Genomic DNA, 26,268 nt, shown 5'->3' on the forward strand with positions numbered 1-26,268 from the left:
TTAATTATTAAAATAAATGAATCATACTAATTGCATGTGATAAGTTATTTTGATGAATGTATACCTCATCATAACAGCAAGTCATGCATCCTGACCGGTCGTTTGACTGCATTTGTGAAACCCTGTAATAATCATACAATACATAAGAATATAAACTATTTAATATTTAACCAAAAATATAATGTCAACAAATCCATTTTAAGCTTGATTATTAAGAGAGATGGATGTTAGCTTTGAGTTGAGGTTTAATTGGACTCGAGTTAGAGGGAAATTGATTTAGTATTAAACTCCAAGAAATTTTAGAGTAGTTTGGCTGTTTTCTGGGTGAGTTGAAAGATTAGTTGATGCTATTAATGGGAATTTTGATTAGGATCAAAGTTTAAAATATCGAGTCATGTTAGATTTCAATCTTTGATTGGAATGACATGATTTTGATACTATATCGTTCTATCCAATATGATTTTTGCAAGTTTTTTAAATATGCATGTTAATTAAAAATTATTTTTATTAATATTTAATTGCTATAGATGCTCATTATTGATTTAGGATTTCGCTATTACCTCATGTGCTTGCCTATTAAATCTTTTGCAACAACTATCAATACGATATCAACTCAAAATCTATATTTTTACTATTATTGCATTGTTAATCACTTGAAGTTTTATTGGAGAGGCATAAGTGTAAAAACTTGCATCTATAATGGTTAGGAAGATTGATTTCTAATTTAGACATCTTCAAATATATAGGTTTTTGATAATTATAGACATTGCATATGTTACATTTATATTTATGTAAATATTTCGACTTTACATTATTCATAGATTAATCTAATTTTTATATTAAAAACTTCATATCTTTTTTTATACTGGTCATGGATGAACTCCCTTGACACATTCAAAACATATTACCATGGTGCATATTGTTTATAGATGGCATTGTTTTGGTCGATGATACATGTAAAGAAGTAAATGCTAAGCTCAGTAAATGCTAAGCTCGAATTGAAAGTAAATGGTTTTAGACTTAGTAAAATAAAAATAGAATGTATGAAATTTAAATTTAGTAATATTATACATAACAAGACAATTGTTAAGCTAGAACATGATGAGTTAAAGTACCTAGAATCATTTTTGTAAAAGGATGGAAGAGTTGATAGAAATGTTTTACATAGGATATAAATAGCATGGTTGAAATAAAAGAAGACGTCGAATGTTCTTTGTGAGCAAAGTACCTCTAAAGTTTAAAGGAAAATTTTACAAAACAACGATTAAACATGCTATGTTACATGGGGTTGAACATTAGGCTATAAAGCGAAAACACGAGCAAAAGATGAGATTCACAGAAATGAGGATGTTAAGGTAGATGTGCAAACATACAAGGATGGGCATAGCAAGTTTAAAGAACATTAAACCAGAGGTGTTTTAGGGAAATTTATTAGTTAGAGGAGCCTATAGATGTTTTAAAGAGATGATAGTGATGTGAATTAGTAAGCGTTCTTGCTTACTTCTATTGAAAGCATTATTGTGCAAGATTAAAATGATAAAATGTGGTGAGATAACAATATTGGCTCGAAGATGTCTTACTAGGCATTGAAATAGGGTGAAACAACACTCATTTAGAGACACTAATATGTGTGCGAGGCATATAGTGAGCCTTTACATTATAATGTTGATTGTATGTGTTGGAAAATTAGGAGATCCTAATTGTATAAAATCAGGAAATAATCTTTGAAAATCAGGAAACAATTTTGAGATCTTGATTGCATAAAATCAAGAAATAATCTTTAGGTTTCCTTTTGTTTTATTTGTTATTATTTTTCTCTATTTTGTATCTTCTATTTATTGATGTAATTTCTAGTTGAAAAAATTAAGAAAAAATAATTACCTTTCTTCCCGATTTTTCTTCATAGTACAAAGCCCTAGGTTCAATATAAGGATTTTTTCATGGCAAATTAAAATCTATGGAAGAAGACCTTAACCGACACCACAAGTGGAGATTCGTTAGTGTCTGGAGAAACTATTGTCAACTCGAATTTAAACCCACCAATATCTCTCAATGGTTCGACAAAGGGATCCTCTAACTCACTCCAAGTTAATATTCAGCAGTTTAATGGGAAGACCTACCCGGAATGGTCACAAACTTTGTGCCAGATTTTGGAAGGGAAAGGTAAACTTGGATATGTTACAAGAGAAGTGACAAAACCAGCTAATGAAGACTCAACATTTAAAGCCTAGAAATCTAAAAAATCACTGCTTATTGCATGGTTAGTCAATTCCATGGAGCCCTCTATTGGAAAGTCATTTATGTTCCTACTTACAGCCAAAGAGGTGTGGGAGGCAGCTAGAGACACTTATTCAGATTTGGAGAACTCTTCGCAAATTTTTAGCCTAAAATCAAGGCTATGGCATGCAAAGCAAGAAGAATGTGATGTGACTTCCTACTACAATGAATTGATGACATTGTGGCAAGAACTAGATCTTTGCTATGATAATATTTGGAAGTGTGTTGATGATAGTGTTCATTTTATGAAACGACAAGAGAATGATCGAGTGTTTATGTTCTTGGCAGGACTCAACAAGGATCTAGATGAAAGGGTCAAATCTTAGGAAAGACACCTCTACCAATGATCCATGAGGTATTTTTAGAAGTCCGGAGAGAAGAAGCTCGACAAACGGTTATGCTTAACAAATCTACCTCAATTTCTACGAACTTAAGTTTGGAAAGTTCTGCCCTTGTTACTAAGGTTTTCAAGAGGAAGCAAAGAAAGAAGGCAAAAGGTTTGAAAAACCATGGTGCAACCATTGCAAATGCTAAACATCAGAACTGGTGGCGAAGGTCGTGCATTTCAAACTACTATCTCATATCAAGAGGGGCAGTCTACTCCAAGCTTACTTCCTTTTACCAAGGAACAAATAGACCAACTGTGCAAGCTTCTTGAGTCTTAGAAAACTGCTTGTTCAATAACTCAAAAGGGTAATTGCATGACAACAACCTTCCTTAGTGTCAATTCTAATCGCACCTAGATCATTAATTCAGGTGCAACTGATCATATGACAAGAATGTCAAACCTTTTCTCTTCATATAGTCCCTGTGCAGGTAACCAAAAAATTAAGATTGCAGATGGCTCTCTTTCAGTCATTGCAAGAAAAGGTTTTGTTGTAGTATCACCAATGCTCACTCTAAATGATGTTCTTCATGTTCCTAAATTGTCTTGTAACCTTTTATCTGTCAGTAAATTAGTATATGATCAAATTGTCAAGCTAATTTCTTTTCTTCTCACTGTGTTCCAAGATTTGATCTGGGGGAGGATGACTGACAGTGCTAAATAGAGCAGAGGACTCTACTTCCTTGAGGATGGATCTGAATCAAGAAAACAATGTCAACCAAGAGGTTCCTGCTTTGAATCTATTTTTGTTTCAAACAGTAATATTATGTTGTGGCATTTTAGATTAGGACATCCTAGTTTTCGATATTTAAAGCACTTGTTTCCTAAATTGTTTCACAATTAAGATCCATCGTTGTTTCATTGTGAAATCTGTGAAATTGCAAAACACCACCGCACATTTTTCCCTTCACAGTCATACAAGCCATCAAAATCGTTTACCATAATTCACAATGATGTTTGGGGTCCTAATAAGATAAACACTCCCTCTAATAAGAAATGGTTTATCACATTTACTAATGATCATACTCGACTTTGTTGGGTGTACTTATTAAAGGAAAAAATCAAAAGTTGAACAACTTTTTAGAAATTTTTTCAATATGGTGCAGACTCAATTTCAAACTAAGATACAGGTTTTCAAAATTGACAATGTAAAGGAGTATTTTAACATGATCTTAGGAAATTTTTCCTTGAAAAGGGGATAGTTCATCACAGTTCATGCATAGATACACCTCAACAAAATGATGTTGTTGAAAGAAAAAATAGACAATCTCCTTAAGGTAGCCCGAGCATTACTTTTTTTAGCCAAAGTACCAAAGTATTTGTGGGGTGAAGCTATTTTAACTGTTGCATATTTAATTACTAGAATGGCATCTAAAGTTCTACAATTTAAGACTCCATTCAACACATTTACAACATGTTTTCCTACTACTCGTCTTTTAGCTAATTTACCATTAAAAATATTTGGTTACACAACTTTTGTTCACGAACATTGGAAAATCGGAAAACTGGAGCCAAGGGCAAGAAAATGTGTCTTCGTGGGTTACTCCTCTACGAAAAAAGGTTATAAGTGTTTTGATCCAATATTAAAAAAAACTTGTAACAATAGACGTCATATTGTTTGAAACACAATCTTTTTTTAAGAACATTCATCTTCACAGGGAGAAATCAAGGGAAGATTCATTTACTAACTTTAATGATGTGTTTTTGTCAAATGATATGTTTGAATTTGAGCCTACTACCTCTGCACAAGAAACAAATGGCCAAGGATCGTTCTTTGAAACTGCTCTCATAATGAGTGATGTTTCTACTGAATCCAGGCCTACATTTGACAATCAAAATTGTGAAAAACCTAGTACAATGCCACAACATGATAATACAGGTAATAGACTCAAGGAAGAGGAACAAACTTGGAAGGGAATTGTCTACTTGAAAAAGAATCATAGGAAAGGGAAAAATTAATCAACTCTACAACATAGCCATGTTTCCGAGCCAAGGGAAAATCTTCATTCAGAAACTAGTACTGATAATTCTCTTCCAAGGTCTGCTAGTCAATCTGAATCTAACATGTCAATAGGTCTTAGAAACGGTGACAGATCTTATACCAAACACCCTATATCAAAGTTTGTGTCATATTCAAATTTGTCGTCATCTCTTGTTACTCTTTGTTCTCAATTATCCTGTGTAGACATTCCTGATAATGTACAGGAGGCCCTACAAGTTCCAAAGTGGAAGGAAGTTGTGCTTGAGGAGATGAGAGCTCTTGAGAAGAATAATACTTGAAAAATTATTACATTACCAGCAGAGAAAAACACTGTGGGATGTAAGTAGGTTTTCACAGTGAAGTATAACTCAGACGAATTAGTGGAAAGATATAAGGCTAGATTGGTGGCCAAAGGGTTCACTCAAACCTATGGTGTTGATTACTCTGAGACATTTGCTCCTGTTGCAAAACTAAATACGGTGAGAGTACTTTTATCCATCGTTGCTAATTTAGACAGACCTTTGTAGCAATTAGACGTGAAACATGTCTTCCTTAATGGTGATTTAGAAGAGGTGTACATGGATAGTCCACCGGGCTTTCAAGAGACATTCAACTCACAAGTGTGTAAATTAAGAAAGTCTTTATGCAATCTCAAGCAATCTATGAGAGCTTGGTTTGAGATATTTACTCAATCAATCAGGAAGCAAGGATACAATCAAGAACAAATAGATCATACATTGTTCTTAAAATTCTCCACAGAAAGAAAGATTGTTGTACTGATAGTGTATGTCAATGTTATTATTCTCATAGTTAATGATGTGATTGAAATAGAAAGACTGGAGAAAAGCCTAGCAATTGAATTTGAGATCAAGGATTTGGGAGCATTAAGGTATTTCCTCGGTATGGAAGTTGCTCACTCTAGAAAAGGTATTGTTGTCTCTCAACGGAAGTATATCCTTGATCTCTTGGAGGAGACAGGAATGAGTAGTTGCAGACCCCCATGGATCCTAACATAAAACTTTGGGAAAAAGGAAGTGTTCCTGTTGATATCGACAAATACCAAAGGTTAGTTGGGAAACTGATTTACCTATCTCATACTCGACCAGACATTGCTTTTTCAATCAGTGTAGTGAGTCAGTTAATGCATGCAGCATTTGAAGAACACCTTGAGGTTGTCTATCAGAATTTTGAGATATTTAAAGGCTACTTCTAGAAAAGGTCTATCTTTCAAAAAGACTAATCAAAGGAGTGTTGATGTGTTTACTAATGCAGATTGGGCAGGATCGGTTAATGACAGGAGATCCACTTCAAGATACTGCACTTTTGTATGAGGAAACCTAATAACATGGAGAAGTAAGAAACAAAGTATTGTAGTCAAAAGTAGTATAGAAGTTGAGTTTAGTGCAATGGCTCAGGGAGTCTGTGAGGTGTTGTGGATATACAGAATACTCGAAGAACTTAAAAAGACCATAGAACTTCCATTGAAGTTATACTGTGATAATAAGGTTGCAATAAGCATTGCTCATAATCCTGTCCAACTTAATAAAACGAAACATATTGAGATTAACCAACATTTTATAAAGAAAAAACTTGAAGCTAGAACCATTTGTACCTTCTAACCAACAAATAGTTGACATCCTGACGAAGGGACTTGCAAAAGCTAACTTTGAACAGTTAATAAGCATTTGGGCATGATTAATATTTATGCACCAACTTGAGGAGGGGTTGGAAAATTAGGAAATAGATTTCCTTTCTTTTATTTGTTACTATTTTTCTCTATTTTGTATCTTCTATTTATTGATGTAATTTCTAGTTGAAAAAAATTAAGAAAAAACAATTACCTTTCTTCTCGATTTTTCTTTAGTATGCTATTATATAGATAACTTACCTAAAATTTGAGCAAATAATCCTATAGGGAGGTGAAAAAAATCAGAGTAGGTGCCCCTTTATGGTCGGGAATTTTTTAGAAAGTTAGGATGTCCTATATTGTATTTGTGATAGGTTAGGGATTCCCAATAGAGAATGCAGGGTTAATACAGAGACTCAAATGTGATAGTGACCTCTAAGTTGTTGGATCAAAATAAGTCAAAACATGATGAAGGCATTGGGTGCAAAAGATCTCTCATATAGAATAATGTCAAAAGCATAGTGTGTAGGATCTCAGGCTTAGAATGGCATTAAGAACACAATGTCTCTCTCACAATGATAAAATGATCTGCGTGCAAAATCACGCAAGGCAAAATCAGCAAGATCCCTAGTATAAAGTGGCTTCGTGTAGGATCACATGCTAACTACATGATGAGGGCATAAAGTGAAATAAGGGTTGGTGATATATACTCCTTATGCATGGCAAGATTTGTATTGATTACTTTCATTATATGTTATTTCTTGGGTACAACAGTTGCTATGAGCTTTTAGTGGTATGTTTTACTTTGGTTATGCTCAATTTATGATATTAGTTTTTTATTGTTTACTAATTTTCTATCCTTATCCATTGGTAATATTTCACAAGGTGTTTGGTGTGTTATTGGATGGAGGGCATTTTCTCTATTCATGTGTCATAAGATCATACCCAGTCATTGTTTAGCTCCATCCCTGCTTCCACATTCAACAAGGAATTCTAGTAGCATGGACTGTCACCGCTAACATAAAGCTATAGATTGACCCTCCTTCCATTGTCAAGCTAGCTGCCCCAAAGCATGAGACAATGACCATGGTTAATCATTGCTCATGAGGTTTTCAATAGCAATAACCTTAATGAATGGCAGTATGAAAAGTGTTCAACGGTGAATAAAGTTGACAATGAATCAGACACCTAGGCATGAAAGGCAAACATAGAAATAGAAGCATGGTTTCTTTTGGAGGATGGAATAGATGACCAAAGGTGAAAAACATTGTTTAAAATTTTGAACTGTGTTGAAATTTCAATCTCACACTAAAAGGATATAGTTTCAATATCGTATCGTGTCGTACTGATATAATTTTGATATTTTTTAAATATAAAATATATTAAATAAAAATAAAAAATTTAATCTAAATATTTAAATATAAAATTAAAAAATAAAATATTTTTAAAATATATATATATATTAAATTAATGAGATAATTTTATTAAATTTTAATTAAGTCTATTTAAATTATCTCAATCATAGTTAGGAGTTGATTAAAATTATTAACATAAAGTTATGTAATTAAACCCTAAAAACCTCCGCACCACTATTCTTGCCCACGCGAGTCTGATGTGTCGCGTCCGGGCTTGTAGCTCGAGCGACATGTTCTGACCCACGCAATGCCTCCGGACTTGTCATCAGTCTCGAGTAATGTGTCCTGGCCCACGCAATGCCTCCGGACTCATCGTCGAGCCCAAGCAACGCCTCCAAACTCGTTGCTGAGCCTAGGCGACGCGTCCAGACTCGTCCCCGAGCCCGCGCGACGTGTCCGACGTGTTGCGGCGTGCCGACACACTTCTGTCAATGCCGGTCTGCTAGCAGAATGAGATTTTTCACCTGTTTCGTCCGAAATAGCTCGAGATTTCAATCTACTGAAAAACCTAAGAAGCAACAAGAGTGACGAGGAAAGAAAATAGAAGCCCAAAATGGATGTTGAAGAGGATGAAGAGCCAATTCAATGGAAAGGCAAGAGGATTTGGAAGGAATGAGGATCACAAATGTCAAAAATAGGATATGGAAAAGAAGTGTAGCCACAAGAAGAGCACACTAAAAATCAGTTTATTTTTTGATGCAACAATTAAATAGAAATGGAAATGAAAGTTGCTGATGTGAAATGAACAAAAAATAAATAATTTGTGCCTTGAAGTGAATGGGCATAGTTGGAGAATTTATAAGTTACCCTCCACCCAAGCATGTTTGGTTTCCCAAAGGAAACCAAAGGGATTGATATCTAAATGTGCATAAGCTTAAAAAGCTAAAAGGTTCACAATGTATAAAAATCAAAAAGTTCCATATCTTAATTCATTTAGATTGTTAACATTGTTAACTAATATATATAACCATCATGTTGTTCATAGGTCATACCTCGTTGTATTTGAATATCAATGGCCATGAATCTCTTTCACTAGTTGTCAAGGCATTTTTGGAACTTGAACCACTTGCATTTCTGAACCTGCAGATGTGTTTAACAGTTACCAGAAACAATTAGATCATTTTTATAGTCTTACAACAAACTTATTCAGACAAATATGATTGACAGAGATCTAAAGTAGATAGCATACTGATTATTAGACAAAAACTATACTATATGCCAGTTAAGCCATAAGCATGAGGACCAGTAAACAAATTACCTAGCAAAGAAATTAGACGCATTGTCAGAGGATTTCTTCAAAGGCCTGGACTTTGAGCCACAAGAAAAGCTTTTCTTGCCATCTGGAATATTACCACTGGGTAAGTTTTGGATCTGATCTATGGACATTTCTGTTTTGCTATCATTTTCATAAGTAACTGACAAAGCCTTCTTAGCAGATGTAACTTCAAAATCTACATTAGCAAGATCAGGACCCCTATTGTTGTTTTCATTGAATTGATTGACACTTTTGACAGTGCTGTCCCGTAAGATCCTATACTTATCAACCTGTAATGTAATTAAATATCAGACACAAAAGGGATGGAATTAATGCAAAACAGAGGAGTCGAAAAAAAATATGCAAGGGACCAAGCTAATAGCAAATTGATATCACACTAGACCAACTGAAAACATTCAACACTCACCAACAGAGGAAAATATTATAAATTCTAAAATGAATCAATTTAGATAAGTAAAGCCTCTTACAAACAACAATAACCAATCTTATCTTAGCAAATTTTTTAAAAAATTTAAACAACTTTAAAAATTTTAATGTGCTCTTGAAGAAATTGCCAAAATTTAAGCCTCAAAATTTTAAAGAAAATCATAAATTTATCCCCCAAGTTTCAAACTACCACATCAACTAAGGAGATCTCAACTCCACACTTTGGTCGTCAGATTTAGGCATAAACAGTGATTTCCTCGCAAAGTTTATTGAGTATGATTTCTTTCATTTCCTTTTTAGACAAACCTTCAAACAAGTGAGAAGTTGATGTATTATCCTTCTACTTATGATTCATGTAGAATTAAGTATTAACTTTGTTCTCTTCCTTTTTCGTTGAACCCTTCCATGACTCCAATCTAAAGTTGGAAGTACGCTATGTGGCTATCTTATAACAAAACCAATATTTAAATAAATTAGTACATCACAAAAGTAGACATTAGAATCAATTTTTCATACAATAGGAATGAATATCAATGCCTCCGTAGAACTCCTTATGGGATTTCTATGGCTAACTAAAGCATGGTATACCTTATATCATTGCCTTGTTGACTCTACAGGTGTATCAACATATTTTTCTTATAATAATGATTACTCTACAGGTGTAATAATTTCAGAAGTAGTAAAGGAATCAATATACTGACAAACTTTAAATTTAGAAGTGACTATAAATAGACGTATAAAATGTAAATGTTTTAACTCAACTCATGTACACAATTTTATTAATTCATTTTTTTTTTCATTTAGTTCATTCTTTTGAGTCGTTAAGGTAGTATCATAGACAATAGTATAATAGCATGTGAATTGTTTCTTAAATGTGGTGAGTTAACAAAAGACTTACAGAAGACCAAAGTAAAGGATAATAATCTTTAAAAAGCTCAAGTGAAGGATTAACAAAGGGTTCAATAAAAGGTGTATGTGAGGATTGGAGGTCTTTTCTAGAAGGGATGTGAAAAAAGATAAGAGGCTTTTCAGGAGACCTAAGAAGTGTTAGGGACTCTTGAGAAAGCTAGAGAAGAACTTTGGGTTCTTTAGGAGGCTAAGTAAAGCATTGTCAAATACTATATGCGACAAGAATTTTAATAGGTATAGGATTGAGATAGTGTCGTGAGATAGTGTTGGGTGCTCTTGGAAGGAATTAGTTTATCATAAAGCTCTTTTGGAGTTATGTATTAGAACTTGCAAGAAAGTTCTTAGGTCTTAGGGAAGGGATCTCATGGTAAGATAAAAGTTTTTGTTTTAGTAGGGCATTAGGGTTTCTTGATGAAAGCAATGTACCAGCAATTCTTCTAAATATGCATTCAGTTTCAATTAATGACCGATTGATTTCAAGAAGAGAATCAATACATAAGGTAGGGATTAACACCTATCCTACCAAGATTGAATTCTTTAGAACTCTAAATTTCTCTTGAAATTAAGAATGTGGTAATTCATCAAGTGAATTTTCTATAATTGTATTTCTAAATCATTCTCAAAGAATTGTTAACCCACGGAGAGTTGGGTTTCTTCTTTTGTCTCTTGGGGCTCTATGGTTGACACTACCACTAATTCCTTTCTCTCCTTTCCAATGAGGGTTCGAGAGGTCTCCTTGGCTATTTCTGGCTTAGGTGGAGGATCTTTTAGCATGCTAGTAATCATGATTTGAAATCTCGTATTGTACCAAGTAAAACGGTTGAAACAGTAAATTACCATAACTCAATACCACTCGGTACCAAAGTTCAAAATATCAAGTCTTGTCATAATTTCAGTTTTAGATTGGAAAGATATTGTTGCAGTATCATGTCAACACTCCAATGCATAGTGTTGGTGACAAATTAGAGATTGAAGAAAAATGTAGATGAAGCATAGAAAGGAACATTGTCTGTATCGTGTGGTATTCAGTTTCTATAATTTAATAGAATGATATGTTATGATAGTTTTGTCCGGCATGATACAAGATTTAAAACTACGCTTGACACAGACAATGTCTCCCTTTAATATTTCATCTCCTTTATTTTTCAACTCCAATCCATTACCAACACTATACATCAAAATATCGGAATGATACCGAAATAGTATCGTTCCAGTCAAAGCCCGAAACTTCAGCACAACTCAAAATTTTAAACATTGCTAGTAATGTCAATCTAATGTCTTGAGCAACTAAACATGACATCACTTCTATTTTTTTCTCTCATTGTTGAATTGAGACTGTAAAAATAGGTGAAGGACTAATTTAAAGACTAAGTTGACGTTGTTTGGGGTTTAGGCCTCCATTCAACTAAGATTGATTCACTTGGATCTAATTTAATGTTCATCATATTATGCCTAAAAACATAAGTATTTTTCTTCCATAAATAGGTTCATACCATGTAACTTTGTGGGACTAAGATGAGGTTCCAATATGAGTTGATTTGAGAAAGGACTTTTATGAAAACAATATTATGCAACTCCCACAACTTGTGAGAATTTTACATTTTCTAATTTCATATTTTGTAAAGGTATAGAAAATATTAGCATTTTGCTTGTGTCATCTACGGTGGATGAAGTTGTATATCATAGTACACCGAGACTTAGGTATATCCAACAACATTGAAACTAACATCCAAAGAGTGAAATTATGTTCATTAGTTCTAGCTTGACTATAAGTTATCAAGTTAGTTTTTTTAATTTAAGTAATTTTAGGATCTTTGCGATTAACATTCATATCTCTTAGTGCCCTCTTTTAATATGTCAAACTAAGATTATTGTTAAGTAATAATGTTTATAAAAACTATCATAGATTAAAATCTCAAGTTGTTTCATCCGATACAGGTAAAACATCTCATTTCGCCCGTAGAACGGCACCGGCACAAGCGATGTCGACATGCCACAACATGTCCGAATGCATTGTGCTGGACCGGCGGCGCGTCCGAAAGCGTCATGCAGGACCGCCGACACATCCGGAGGCATCACGCGGGACCGATGACATGTCCGAACGCATCCGAGCGCACGTGCCCATGGTCATGGCGACACGGAATAAGGTAATGTTTTTAACTTAGGTTTAATTAAATAACTTAAGTTAATAATTTTAATCAACTTCTAGCTATGATTGAATAATTTAAATAGGCTTTATTAAAGCCTAATAAAATTATCCTATTAATTTAATATATATATATATTTAAAAATATATTTTATTTTTTATTTTTATTTTTTAATATTTAGATTAAATTTTTTATTTTAACTTAATATATTATATATTTAAAAAATATTAAAACTATATCGGCATGACACAATATCGAAACTGTATCATTTCAATCCGGAATCGAAACCTCGATACAACTCTGATTTTAAACCATGAAAAATATTACACAAGGGATAATAAAAAAATATGATTTTTTTTATGATGGATAATGGTTAATTTAAACATGCTTGCTTATATAATTTTTAAACAAAAAATAGATTATGGTTAAACTAAAATTGAAATTTTCTGTAGAAAAACAGGATTGTGTAATGATGTGTATCTCTAAAAATTAGGTTAAAAATATTGCATAAATCATGGGATCATATTCTGTTAATTATGGAATATAATAATTTACATTTTTTATTCAAAAAGTTTGTTATTTATAAAGAATTAATAGTGTTATCAATTTATAAAAGGGAGTTAAAGTTGTTATATATTGGATATGTTTTGAGTTAATACAATTTCATTTTCCATCATGGTTTGTGTTTCATCTTCCTCCCTTCATCTTGGGGGTTTAGGGGTTTTTGGTTTTCTTGTTTTACTATGTTTTCTAAAGACGCAACACAATATTTCTCATGTTCAGTTTACTAGCCTTCATAGCTGGATTCCTTTCTAGTCTTCATCATTGACGCTTTATCTTTTTTATGGTAGACCTTCATTGCCTATTTTTCCTTATTTCTCACAAGTTGTTCTGAAAGTTTTGACTTGTAAAAAATGTTAGAAGTCGTAGAAACAACTACTATAACAATCTAGAGAATTGCAAAATATCTCAGCTTAAAGTAAAGAGAAAGCTAAGTCATCGTATGTGTATGGGGCCAAAACTTAAAGACCCTGAGTTTGATGTAAGAGATGAAGAAGATTCAATAATTATGGTGTGGCTATGGAATTCAATGGTTCCTAAGATTAGTGACACGAGTTGGGCATTGCTAAGGACATTTTAGATGAATGCAATAGACATATTCAAAAACAAAAGCAAGAGATGCAGCTCAAGTATGAGGTGAAGGTGAAAACAATGGCTGCTAACAAGATAGTAAAACAGTTATTGAATATGTCAATCAATTGAAAAGCTTCTGCCAAGAATTTGTTCATTATAGGGTGATCAAAACTAAATGTTTACTAGATGTTGCTCTTAAGGACTTCATTAAATAAAGTTTATGATTTTCTTGTATGACTTACTCAAGAATTTGATCAAGTGAGAATCCACATTATTGGTAAGTAGGAAGTTTCGTGCTTTAATGAAGTTGTAGCACTGGATTGAAGGGAGGAAAGCAAAAGAGCACTTATGCTTGAATCATAAAGCACAAAAAGTTCCTCTATGATAGCTAGTGGTGGCAAATAATTCAACCACAAATACGGAAAAAGTAATATTTCCTAAAAGTAGAAAATTTGGACAGCTAAAGGCTCGTGATCGTGATAGTTTATGGTGCACTTATGTAAAAATGCATGTCATTCTCATAAGCACATTTCAAAGTTTCGTAGCAAACCACCCAACCGAGAGTGGGTACATAAAGGAGAACAAAAAAGATCAACGGTCAAATATACTGAAAATACATTGTGGCACCAAAGCAGTAGGATGGACTCAACCAACAAGAAGTATAGAGGTTGGGACCTCTTATTGTTAACTTTGAAAAGCCAACATGTACATGTACTTGGCATACTCAGTTATGTTTCCATCCTCTATTGGATTAAATGTTCAAATACAATCTTTTTCAACTCTTGAATCTTGGATTTATGCCATGTCTAAAGAATAAAAAATTGCCACAATCAGTGCTTTTGTACCAGGTGTAGGTGATGTTAAAATAAACCCATCATAAATGTTCTTTATGTCCCCATATCATCCACAAGCCATATCTCTATCCAAAATCTTCCTCGAGATCTATCTTGCAATATGACTTTTCATCATAGTTATTATGTATTTCAACATTCAGGGAATATGATTGAACATGCTAAACAATGGGATAGACTACTATCTTGAAACATTCAGGTCAGTCAAAGATTACCAAACATAAGTTAACTTCCTCTTTAGTTTCAAAACATTATTCATCTAATAATGATAACATTTAGCTTCACCAACACCAACTTGGACATCCATCATTGAGAACCATTAAAAGTTTATTTGTCTTTATTCCAAAATGTAGATGCTTAAAGTTTCTATTGTGAAGTGCGTGAACTTACTAAACACAAATATGTGCCCTTTCCATTAACTAATAAAAGTTCTTTAATTTTTTATTTGATTCACAGTGAAATTTGAGATCCTGATACTACTCTTAATGTTTCTGTCATTCATTGAATATTGTACTTATGTTGCTTGGATTTCTTTTTTTAATAGAACATAAATCGATGTTAGAAATATACTCACAATTTTTTGTTCCGTAGATAAAAAGCAATTTGGAGTCAATATCAAAAAGTTTAGAACAAATAATGCAATAGATTATTTCAAATTGTAACTCTTTATTTTCACAAAAAATAAAAAGAAAGATAAGTACAGGACTCATCTTTAGCCAATACACCACGACAAAATTAAATCATAGAAGAAGAAAAATTGTCATATCCTACAGTCAACCTGCGCCCTTTTATTCAAGAAAATATGCCTAAATCTTTTTGAGAAAAGTAGTTCTTATAGTCATTCATCGGATAAATCATTTCTCTCCCAAAATTTTCAGGTAAAAAAAAATTGGAATTTTATCCAAACAAATACACTACAAATAATTTTATCTCTAAGATATTTAATTGTGTGATATTTATTCATTCGCATAGTTAAAACAAAAGAACCTAAGGATGTTAATGTGTGTATTTGTATATATTATTCCTTAACTCAAAAGGGTACAATGTTGTCATCCTTCATCAAAGAAGTTCTATGTGTCAATGACCATTACCTTCAATAAACAAATATCTTACTTCACCCTAGCTTATCTTCAAAGAGAAAATTCCATAGGAGAATATAAAGACAGGACTTTCTTGCATGATCTCCAAAGTCTAAGTCGGTATTTGAATATATGTTAAATTCAATGTGCGAACTTGTGTCAAACCCTGTCTAAATTTGTGCATGAGAATCCTACTCAATCATTGAGAATGTGAGACATGACAAGACATACAAGAGGAAGAAGAAGGTTGTACCTAAATTAATGGAAGTTCAAAATTCCAACTCATTGAGAATGAGGCAACAATATCTAATTCTTTATTATAAGTTGAAATCGAATCACATATAGGTGATGAGGACCTATGTATTCTCATTGCTATTAGGAAAGGAGCTAGAGATTGCACAAAATGACCATTATATCCTCTTGCAAACTTTCTATCTTTGCAACATTTTTCACAATCACATAAAGCCTTCTCCATTACGTGGAACACTATTGTCATCCCTACGATCTTATCCAAGGCATTATCAAATGAGAATGTAATAAAGCCACGAATTAAGAAATGGAGGCATTAGTGAACAAAACGTGGGAATCGGTAAAGTTGTCAAAAGAAAGAAACCTATGGGATGTAAATGGGTTTATATTATGAAATATAGAGTGGATGGATATGCAGAAAAGTACAAGGCAAAGCTAGTAGTAAAGGGTTATACTTTTGATCCAGTTGCAAAATTAAATATTGTTAGAATTTTACTATTATTAATAGCTAACTATAGTTGGGAGGTACAACAATTTGATGTCAAGAATACATTTTTACATAGAGAACTAGAGGAAGAAATTTATATGGATGTCCCACTAAGCAAGAGATCACCACAAGCATGGTTTGGCAGAATTTGCAAGAGTTATAATTGCCATGGGATATAGACAAAGCCAAGGCAAATTATGTTTATTAAACATTCTTCTTCAGGGAGAGTCCAAATGCTTTTGGTATATGTTGATGATATAATAGTAACAGGAAATGATAATAAGGATTGACAACTTCTAAGTTAGTGTTTGGTGAAGAAATTTAAAATCAAAGGGTTATTAAGGTTTAAATTCTTTGGGATTAAGGTGGCTTACTTTAAGTAAGGCATTTTTATCGCCCAACAAGAATATGTTCCAAATTTCCTTAAAGAATAAGGAAGATATCATACAAGTACTCCAATAGACCTATATATCTTAGACTTGGAATGACAAAGGAAGATATCATAATACATAAGAGAATGCATCAATATTTGATAGGAAAATTTATTTATCTATCTCATATATAATTAGATGTAGCATACACAGTAAGTGTGTTGGAAAGAGATGATAAGGATCACTGAAAACAAGGAATAAAAATCATAATCCTTTAAATTGGTTATGATGTAACTTAGTTTTAATTCTTTGACTTATAGGGATATAGTTCTAATTCTTTAGCTCAATTATAGGGATATTTTCCTAAGTTAGACACAAGACAAAGATCATAGAGTTATATATATTTATATCATTAATTTTCAATGAAAGACATTTGTTTATAATTCTTTTCTAATTTCATGATATCAAAGCAAGGTCCCGATCACACCAAGAGTTCGACCATGGATTCGTCAAAGTCCCTTGGAACCATTGTCGCAACTTCGAATATAAATCATTCTTTGCATATTACACAATACAAACCGAATAAGTCAAATTTCAAAAAAAAAGATTTTAGTCCGTTCTTTTGGTGATTCGAGGAAAAGGAAAAGTGTGTTATCTAACTGATGAAACACCGATCCCAAAAACCAATGATGCAACATATAACATATGAGAAGTTAGAAATTCCATTATCATAGCTTGGTTGATTAATTCAATGGAGCCTCAAATCGGAAGGACATAACTATTCTACAAAAATGCCCAAGAAATCTAGAATGTAGTCAAAGAGGTATACTCGGATCTTCAAAACACATCCTAATATTTTGAAATCCGATCAACTCTACGGAACATCAAGCAAGGATCAATGTTAGTGACTGAGTATTACAACCGGTTGATTAATCATTGGCAAGAAATAGTTCTATTTTACACAATTCCATGGAAGTGCATTGAGGATAGAGTGTTATATAACAAGGTCCTTGGAAAAAATTGGGTGTTCGACTTTCTTCAAGGCCTCAACAAAGACTTAGATGAAATATAGGTTGCATTTTGGAAGTCAAACCTCTTCCTTCACTCTGTGAAATATTTTTTGAAGTTCGACAAGAAGAAAGCAGGAAGAAAGTTATGTTGAAGCCTTCCACTCTCAATATCGCTAAAGAGCAACCACAAGGATCTACATTGGCAGCCAGTCGACCATGATTCCATAAACAAAGAGAAAACCAACTATGGTGTGTGCATTGTGAGAAGCCAAAACGCACCAAAGAGACTTGTTGGGACATTAATGGAAAACCCCTATATTGGAAGCCACGAAATCAAAGGAAAGGCAAACCATTAGCCCACATAACTGAATCCAGTGAGCTAAAGAAGACTCTTCCAATCCCTTTTATTCTGAACAAATGGAGATTTTGAAATCCACATTCCACAAAAATCAAAATTCTGAAATTTTGGACTTCACTCCTACGGATGCAATCGCCCAACAAGGTAATATCTCATCAACCTTGTTATCACAAAGAAATGATAAATATAAATGGATTATTGATACTGGCGTATTTAACCACATGACAAGGCAATGCACAACTTTTCGAATTACAAAATATGCACCGATGGACTGAAAGTTTCAGTGGCAAATGGCAATACAATTACAGTGGCATGGATTGGAGATGTTTTTGTTCAGGGACTTCAATTGAAATTTCTCTTGCATGTTCCAAGTTTAAAATATAGTCTCTTATATGTTAACAAAACTAAGAATAAGACTGTAAAGTAATATTTCTTTATGATCATTATGTATTTCAGGATTCGTCTTCAGGAAAGATGATAGGCAATATTGAAGAACGAGGAGGCCTCTACTATCCACTAATGCTTCCTTGCAATCCAAGCCACCACTATGAGATATCAAATTGCAATGGACCAGATTCTTCGATATTCGAAAGGAACCTCAGGGAAAGGTGTATACTGCTTTAAAAAAGTGATAATCGAACAATTAAAGGATTTGCCAATGCTAATTGGATCGGTTCACTTGAAGATAGCAAGTCTATTATTGGATATTGCACTAAAGTTTAGGGGAATGTTGTTACATGGCGGAGTAAGAAACAAATGGTTGTTTCAAGTAGTACAGAAGCAGAATATCGAGCCATCGCACAAGGGATGTGTGAATTAATTTGGATTAAACAACTATTGTCTGACTTACATGTTCAATTTGAAGACAAAATGCAATTGTATAGTGACAGTAAGTAGCTATAGCAGTAGTTCACAATCCTATTCAACATGATCGAATGAAGCATGTTCGTATCAACAGAAACTTTATAAAATCTGAGATTGAATAGGGGAAGATCCATCTTTGCTATATGCGTTCAGAATCACAAGATGTTGACCTTCTTACTAAACCATTGCTGAAGAAATGTTTAAAGAAAATATATCCAAGTTGGAAATGATCGATACCCATTCACCAACTTAAGGGAGATTGTTGGAAAGAGATGATAAGGATCACTGAAAATAAGGAATAAAAATAATAATCCTTCAAATTAGTTATATGTAAATTAGTTCTAATTCTTGGGCTTAATTATAGGGATATAGTTTTAATTCTTTAGCTTAATTATAGGGTTATTTTCTTAAGTTAGACGAAAGACAAAGATTATAGAGTTGTATATATAGTTGTATCATTTTTCAATGAAAGACATAGATTTCTTCGTAATTCTTTTCTGATTTCAAAGAGTAATTAGTCAATTCAAGCATAATCGAAAAGAAGCCCATCTACAAGTAGCTCATCTACAAGTAGTATGAGTATTATAGTATCATAAAGGAACACTATGAAAGGGTAATCTATTTTTTAAAAATGGAGGTTTGGTGCTAGAGGAATATATAGATATTGAGTATATAGGGCTTGTAGTTGATAGGAGGTCAATATATTGCACCTTTCTTAGTAGTAACCTCATGACGCGGAGTAAAAAATAGGATGTGGTAATACAGTCTACAACAAAGGCCAAATTCCTAGAAATAGTTCAAAGTGTGTACAAACTATTTTGTTTAATATCAAGTGGATGATCTAATGAGACTTTATTACAATAATAAGCCTATGATTACTATAGCTTATAATCCAGTATAACAAGATTAAAAGAAGCACATTAAAATTGACAGACACTTAATTAAACACAACTCCAGATTTTGAACCTTCGTGCCGAGTGGTATGGAGTTTCAATGATTTATCGAAACGATACATGTCGACCATTTCGCCCAACACGATACCAGGTTTCAAACCATGATCCTTACTTGGCTTAAGTAGCTCAATGTTTCAAGGTATTATATCCAAGATAGAAATGATAGGCATCTATTCGCCAGTTTGAGGAGTTTGAGACATGATGATTTTATAATCATTTATATCCCTAAAAATTAGATCAAATATTTCATAAATCATGGGATGATGATTTTGTAAATTATGAAATACAATAGCGTAGAATTTTAATGAAAATGTCTATTATTTTAAGAATAGTAAGTCACGTTATCAATTACAATCTCATGTATTGGATAAGTTTTAAATTAATACAATTTTTAATTTTCATCATTTTAATGTTCCATGATAGATAAACTTCATGAGAAAAACTATGTGAATACAATAAATTTAAATTATCAACAAAAGAAATAAAAGATCTTTAAATAGAAAAATAATTATGCGAGGATGGTGTAAGTTGTTGGTGTAGAGAGCACTAGATAATCGAACATGCGTTTTGATGTTGGCAAAGGTTTAAAGTTAAGTGTTTGTGAGCTGATGCTTGTGTTAAGTAGCTAGGACTTCAGGTAAACTGAATACTAGACGATGGAAGTCCTAGTAGGTTAGTTACACCGAATACTAGGCAACGGGAGACTTAGCAAATCAATAAAATCGAACACCAAGCAAAAAGCTTAGATAGGTCAACAGGACTAGACATATGACGAACAGGACGACTCGATTGGTCAGCGAGGACCAGATATTGAGTCAAGGAAAGTTCTGATGGGTCGAGGGATCAAACGTCAAACAAAAGAAGCCCAAATAGGTCAGTTAGACTAGATGTTTGGCAAAGGATAAAAAAAGGCAAGTTGATAGAGTGGAGAGATCCAGTGAGAAAGTGTTCTTACTATGGAGACGAACTTAAGTGACTATCTAACTAAGAGTTCTACTCGAATTCTAAAGTCGAAATCGGACAATAGATTAATGGTCTAAAATAGAATCTGCATATGTTGTATTGTATATCATGCTAAATTAGTGTTGCAGGGTCCAGGCGACCGAAAGGTCAGTCCGGTCCAAATAAGCCTCAGAAGCTAACGTGGCATAAAGTGTTGACGTGTTGTGGCAAAGGATCAAGCTAAACAGACTAAGTCAACAATCAATCGATGCTGGTGTTGATCTTAGGCACTGGTGTTGATGTGGACTCAGTTTGTGTTAGTCTTGAGCACTAGTGATGATCCTCAACTGGTACTGATATTGCAACATCAACACCATGAGCAAGTGTTGGTGCTGATCTTCGCGAAGCTGGTGCTGTTTCAAGACTTGGCGTTGCTGGTGCTGATCTTAACAAGCTAGTGTTGTTCTGGAATCAGCTAAAGTCAGTGCTCGACTTGGTAGCCCTGATTCTACTGATTTGATATTACAAGATCAACACCACGCGTAAGAAAAACAAGGAGAACGATGGCTCAAAGATAATATCATATCCAAGCTCATGAGGAAAGTCAACTGGAGAATCAAGTTCATACGAAAAGTCAACTAGAGAATCAAGATCATAAAGAAAGACAACCAAAGAATTAAGTGCTGACCAAATAAATTTCATCGAATTGATAAAAGGAATAGGATGAAAGTCAGAGCATATACAACTTCGATAATCATTATCATCGAGTAATCAAAAAATATGTCCGACCATTCTGAGCTTTCCGACAACCTTCGACCAACCTTGAAATTAAAATTGTCAGTAAACCTTAATTTTTGTGCATTCATTTCATAAAAGGGACAGTAAAGTGTTACCAGATCCCTACATTTGTAAGGGGTCTTCTCCACCTCAGAAAAAATTTTCAGAGAGGAGAGTTAGTTGATTGCCTACTCCAAGTAATCGAAGATCGGATTACGGGCCTTGGAGTAGCGGTCCGAAGGATTGTGAACCAACTAAAAACAAACTTATATTATTGCTTTATTTATTTCTTATTTCCAGTGTTATAAATTTGATTTACAAAAAGAAAATAAAAGTTTTGAAAAGAAAATTTTAAAATGAAATTCAACCCCCCTTCTATCGTTTGCTCAAGACCATTTGGGACAAGTCGTCCTCGAATGAGTCGAACATGGAGGAACTGAAGCAAACAAGCTTCGTGGCTCTAATGATAATGGAGAACATAGTCAGATTCGAGTCCAAGTCAATCCAAGAATCTGAGTCCGAGTCAAGCTACAGATCCGTATCCGGTTCAGACGACTAATAAGAAGAGGCAACCCCTTAAAAACTTACTTAACTATATGTTATCATAACTTGCTTAACTAGGAAATTAGCTAAGTCTAAGGATCGGATCAAGTCACTCCTTAAAGAAGTCAAAGAACTTAAAGAAGAAACTGACCCAAGTCCCTTGACTAACCAAGTTAAGAAGGAAACTCAACTCAAGTTAAAAAACTTGAGGAAAAGAATTCCCTCTTCAAAAGTAAAGTAAAGGGACTAAGGGTACGTTGGAAAAAATCACCTTGGGCTCCAAGTATTTTAGATATGATATTTGGGTCTCAACGAGCCATATACAATAGATCCGGACTTGAATACAAAGTTAAAACTATAAATAGATCATACACGTCCTTAGTTAATCAACATGTTAGAAAACAAATCTAAGTATGGATCCCAAAAGCATGCTTAATCAACAAAATAAGACCTAATCAATATTGGATTCCCAAGGATCAAGTCTACTACATAGGTACACAACATCTAAGTTGTAATACATAGGGAGGGAATAATAAACTCATATCATTAATTTAGAGGGAGCGAGTTTTTTTTATTGCTTGAGTTGCATGTTTACTTTATGTGTTAAAAGCCAGGTTAACTTTATGCTTAATTTAGAATGGATAGATAGGGTAAATATAGGGAAAAGAGATTTAATCTTGATCAACGGTATCGGAGAAGGTTGAGATGATAGTAGGCTAACAAAGCTATATCAAATGTATGTCTAGGTTGAATCATATGTGTTCTACCTGGTGCAATCGATTTAGTGAATCTAGCTGGAGTTACCTCAGTCCAATCTGAACTTGTTAAACTAAGACTTAGAACTAACTCCCTTGAGCAAGATGTTTTCGAAAAACATCGTCAAGGCTCATGATTACTTTAATGATGTCCCCGTGACTCACCATAGTCTAGAAGTTTATTCTAATAGCACTTGCTTGACGAATCCAAAACTAAGTTTCAATCTAACACAAGATCAAACTACTTTAGACTAATCATATTGCTCAAATCGAGCATCTCACACAACTCATAAGGCTATCATGATTGATAACTTAGAATGGGTGAGATCTAAAATAAAATCAAAGAATTATGCATAACTTCTTTTATAGTAAATAAGTTATATGAATGAGGTCAATTAAACCAGTGAAACGTCACAGAACACTGTGGTTCTGGTTTGTCTAAACCAGCATCACAGTGGTACTGATCTTTCAAGACCAACACCACCGTTCAGCATTGCTCACAGAACATTGTGGTTCTAGTTTGTCTAAACCAGCAACAAAGTGGTGTTGATCTTTTAAGACCAACACCACCGTTCAACATTGCTCACAGAAACACTGTGGCCTTGGTTTACAAAACCAATACCACAGTGGTGTTGATATATCAAGACCAGCACCACAGTTCTGTGAAGTCCACAGAACACTGTGGTTTTGGTTTATCTAAACCGGCACCACCAAACTAAAACATCAATCAATCATATAGAACTCCAAAAATTCATACTTTATATATAGGAACATACAGGTCTGGACTTATAGATTTGAGACAGTGATTGTTCAATACATATGCCCAGAGATTGATAAAAATTTTCAAAATTAAAATTCAAAAACCTAGGATCTGTAGCTTTCAGAAACAACAAAAAGCTTAAGATAATCAGAACAGGTAACATTGAATTAAAATCAAATCTTGTTATCCATAAAATCCTACTTGTAGATAAATGTGACTTCAATTTATTCAGTATTAGTCCACTATATGATGCTGGATATGTAGTGAAATTTTTATCATCTGAATGTTTAATGCAACATATTGAATGTCCTGAAATAATACTCAAGGGAATTACGCAAAATAATATTTATTCAATAAATCTACCTATTCCTCACTCAAGTATCTTTTGACACAGTAAAAAGAAACCTAATTGTGGCACAGGATACTTTCAGACACCTATTAAAATTAACTAAAATTGATTTAGTTAGAGGGTTACCAAAATTAAGAAACCTAGAAAACAAAATTTGCAATGTTTGTCAACAAAAAAAAGAAACTAAGTCATCACATAAACTAACTAATCAAAATCGAACAAATTTAATACTTAAATTTCTACAATTAGACCTATTTGATTCAAATGGGGCTAAGAAACTGAGCGAAAATCAATATTGTTTAGTCATAATCGATAATTACTCAAGATTTACCTGGGTAAAAGATTAAACGTATGAATTATTTAATAAGCCTAGTAGGTTACACCTACAAGCTAAGACTTATGTAAGCCAAGTAGGTCAAACAGACTACACATAGGCTTAGGTTGCTTGTTTGTGTATGCTAATCTTGCAAAAACCAGGAGTTGGAAGCAAGATTGGCAAAGCATAAAAAAAGCAAACAAAAGCAGCCGACCCAAGCTCGGAAATCAACTCAGGTCAAGCCCGGATCATACTCCAGGTGCCCGGAACGGTCCAAGTGCCCAGATAATGTAGAACTGGCCGCGATAAAGACCGAGGAAACCGGATTGAAATAGATCGGTTTAGGGTGCCCGGAAATGTCTTTATAAGGCCCCTACGTCCAGCACAAGAGGATAACCCTATTTTTTCTTACTCTTCGTCCTGCGATACTGTTGAATGCAACCAATACTTTTCTCGTGCAAACAAGGAAGCTCTAGGAAGGGTGCGCGATGCTCAAAGACTTCCAGATCAACTACATGGGTATTTTCTTTTAAGTCTTACTGTTTGTATTTACTTTTTATATTATTTGATTGGACTGTAAGACAGATTTCTCCGCCTTTGAAAAAGTTTTGAAAAGGAGACCATTAATGAACAAGTGTCTTCCCGTGCATAGGCCTTGGACGTACTAACCCTGAGAGATTAAGAACCAAGTAAACATCTACGAGTCCCATGTTTTATTTTCTAATATCCGTTGTTAGTTGTTTGATAGAACGAACGAATGATGAGCATTATTCACCCCCTCTATAGTGCACCGGACCTACAATTGGTATCAGAGCAGGCCTGCTCATGATAGGACTAACCGCCACGAAGCAAGAATACAATAACAAAGGGGGAGAAAGGTAACAATTATAAAATTTATTTTAAGTTTTACATAATTTATTTCAAGTACAGGGAAAGAGGACATTACAAAAAACAATGTCCTACTCGTAAAACTTGGGCACCACCACCAGCGGCAAAGGAGCTACCGATGTTAGAAGTCTGGCGATACATAGAGCACATCACGTGTTTCAAGTGTTAGAAACGCGGACACTACAAGAATCGATGCCCGGAGAAGAAATCGGAAGAGACGAAATCGGAATTTGGAGTTGTGATTCCGGTAAGTCCATTAATTTACAAAAATGTCCTAAGGATTCTGTATGATAGAGTTATTTTTTTGAAAATTTAAATAAGTCAAAAAAATTCAAAAATTCCTACTTTGACTAATTCAAATTTAATTGATTTGAAAATGTCAAATTTAAAAAATTCTAAATTAAAAATTAATTTAATTAGTAAAAATATTAATTTGACCAATTCAACCATAAGTAAATTAGATAATTCAAAATTAATAAATTTAACTAATTCAATCATTAATAATTCAAATTTAATTAATTATGATAATATAATTAATCTACATTTAATTTAAATAAATAAAAAAATAAATCAATTCTTTAACTTATTTAACCAAGATAACGATAAATTGACAAATTCAAATTTAACTAATTTAATAAATCCAAAAATAATTAATAATTCAACCAAATAAAATAAAATTAATAATCATCAAATATCAAAAAGAGGAAGATTGTTGGTGCAAAGAGCACCAATCTGTCTCCAAGGTTTGGATGTTTGACTATATATATAGATCTGATCAGTTTGACCAAGGTTAATCCAAACAAGACTTAATGTCCTAATTGGAGGTTAGGCAGAGAAAGTTATGGTGAGTGAAGCTGGGCATGAAATCCTGATGAGTGAAGCTAAGCAAGGAAGTCTTAACAAGAAGTTAGGCAAGGGAAAGTCCAAGCAGATCAAGAGTAACCGGATATTTGACAGGTGAGAAGTCTATCGAGTGACTAGTACTAACTGAAGGTTAGGCAAGTAAAAGTCCAGGCAGATCAAAGGTGACTGGATGCTTGACAGGTGGGAAATCTACCTTGTGACTAGTCCTAACTGAAAGTTAGGCATGAGTAAGCCTAGTATGTTAGACCTACAAGGTACGGCTTAGATAAGTCTAG

The 26,268-nt window shown here is 33.6% G+C and overlaps 1 protein-coding gene across 1 annotated transcript in view; it reads right to left on the reverse strand.

The window, feature by feature from the left end:
- Nucleotides 1–26,268, reverse strand: part of LOC141830890 (uncharacterized) — an 88,780-nt gene that overhangs the window by 8,524 nt on the left and 53,988 nt on the right. Inside the window, exons 22-24 of the mRNA XM_074718337.1 lie at nt 8,944–9,230; nt 8,678–8,765; nt 65–122 (exon numbers count right to left, since the gene is read on the reverse strand). Of these exons, the coding sequence (XP_074574438.1) occupies nt 69–122; nt 8,678–8,765; nt 8,944–9,230 (429 nt within the window). The 3' untranslated portion in view covers nt 65–68. The remainder of the gene's footprint in view (nt 1–64; nt 123–8,677; nt 8,766–8,943; nt 9,231–26,268) is intronic.

This window comes from Curcuma longa, chromosome 6, assembly GCF_044706935.1.
Source record: "Curcuma longa cultivar G26 ecotype Majalengka, Jawa Barat chromosome 6, ITB_CL_G26_1.1, whole genome shotgun sequence".
Lineage (NCBI taxonomy): Eukaryota > Viridiplantae > Streptophyta > Magnoliopsida > Zingiberales > Zingiberaceae > Curcuma > Curcuma longa.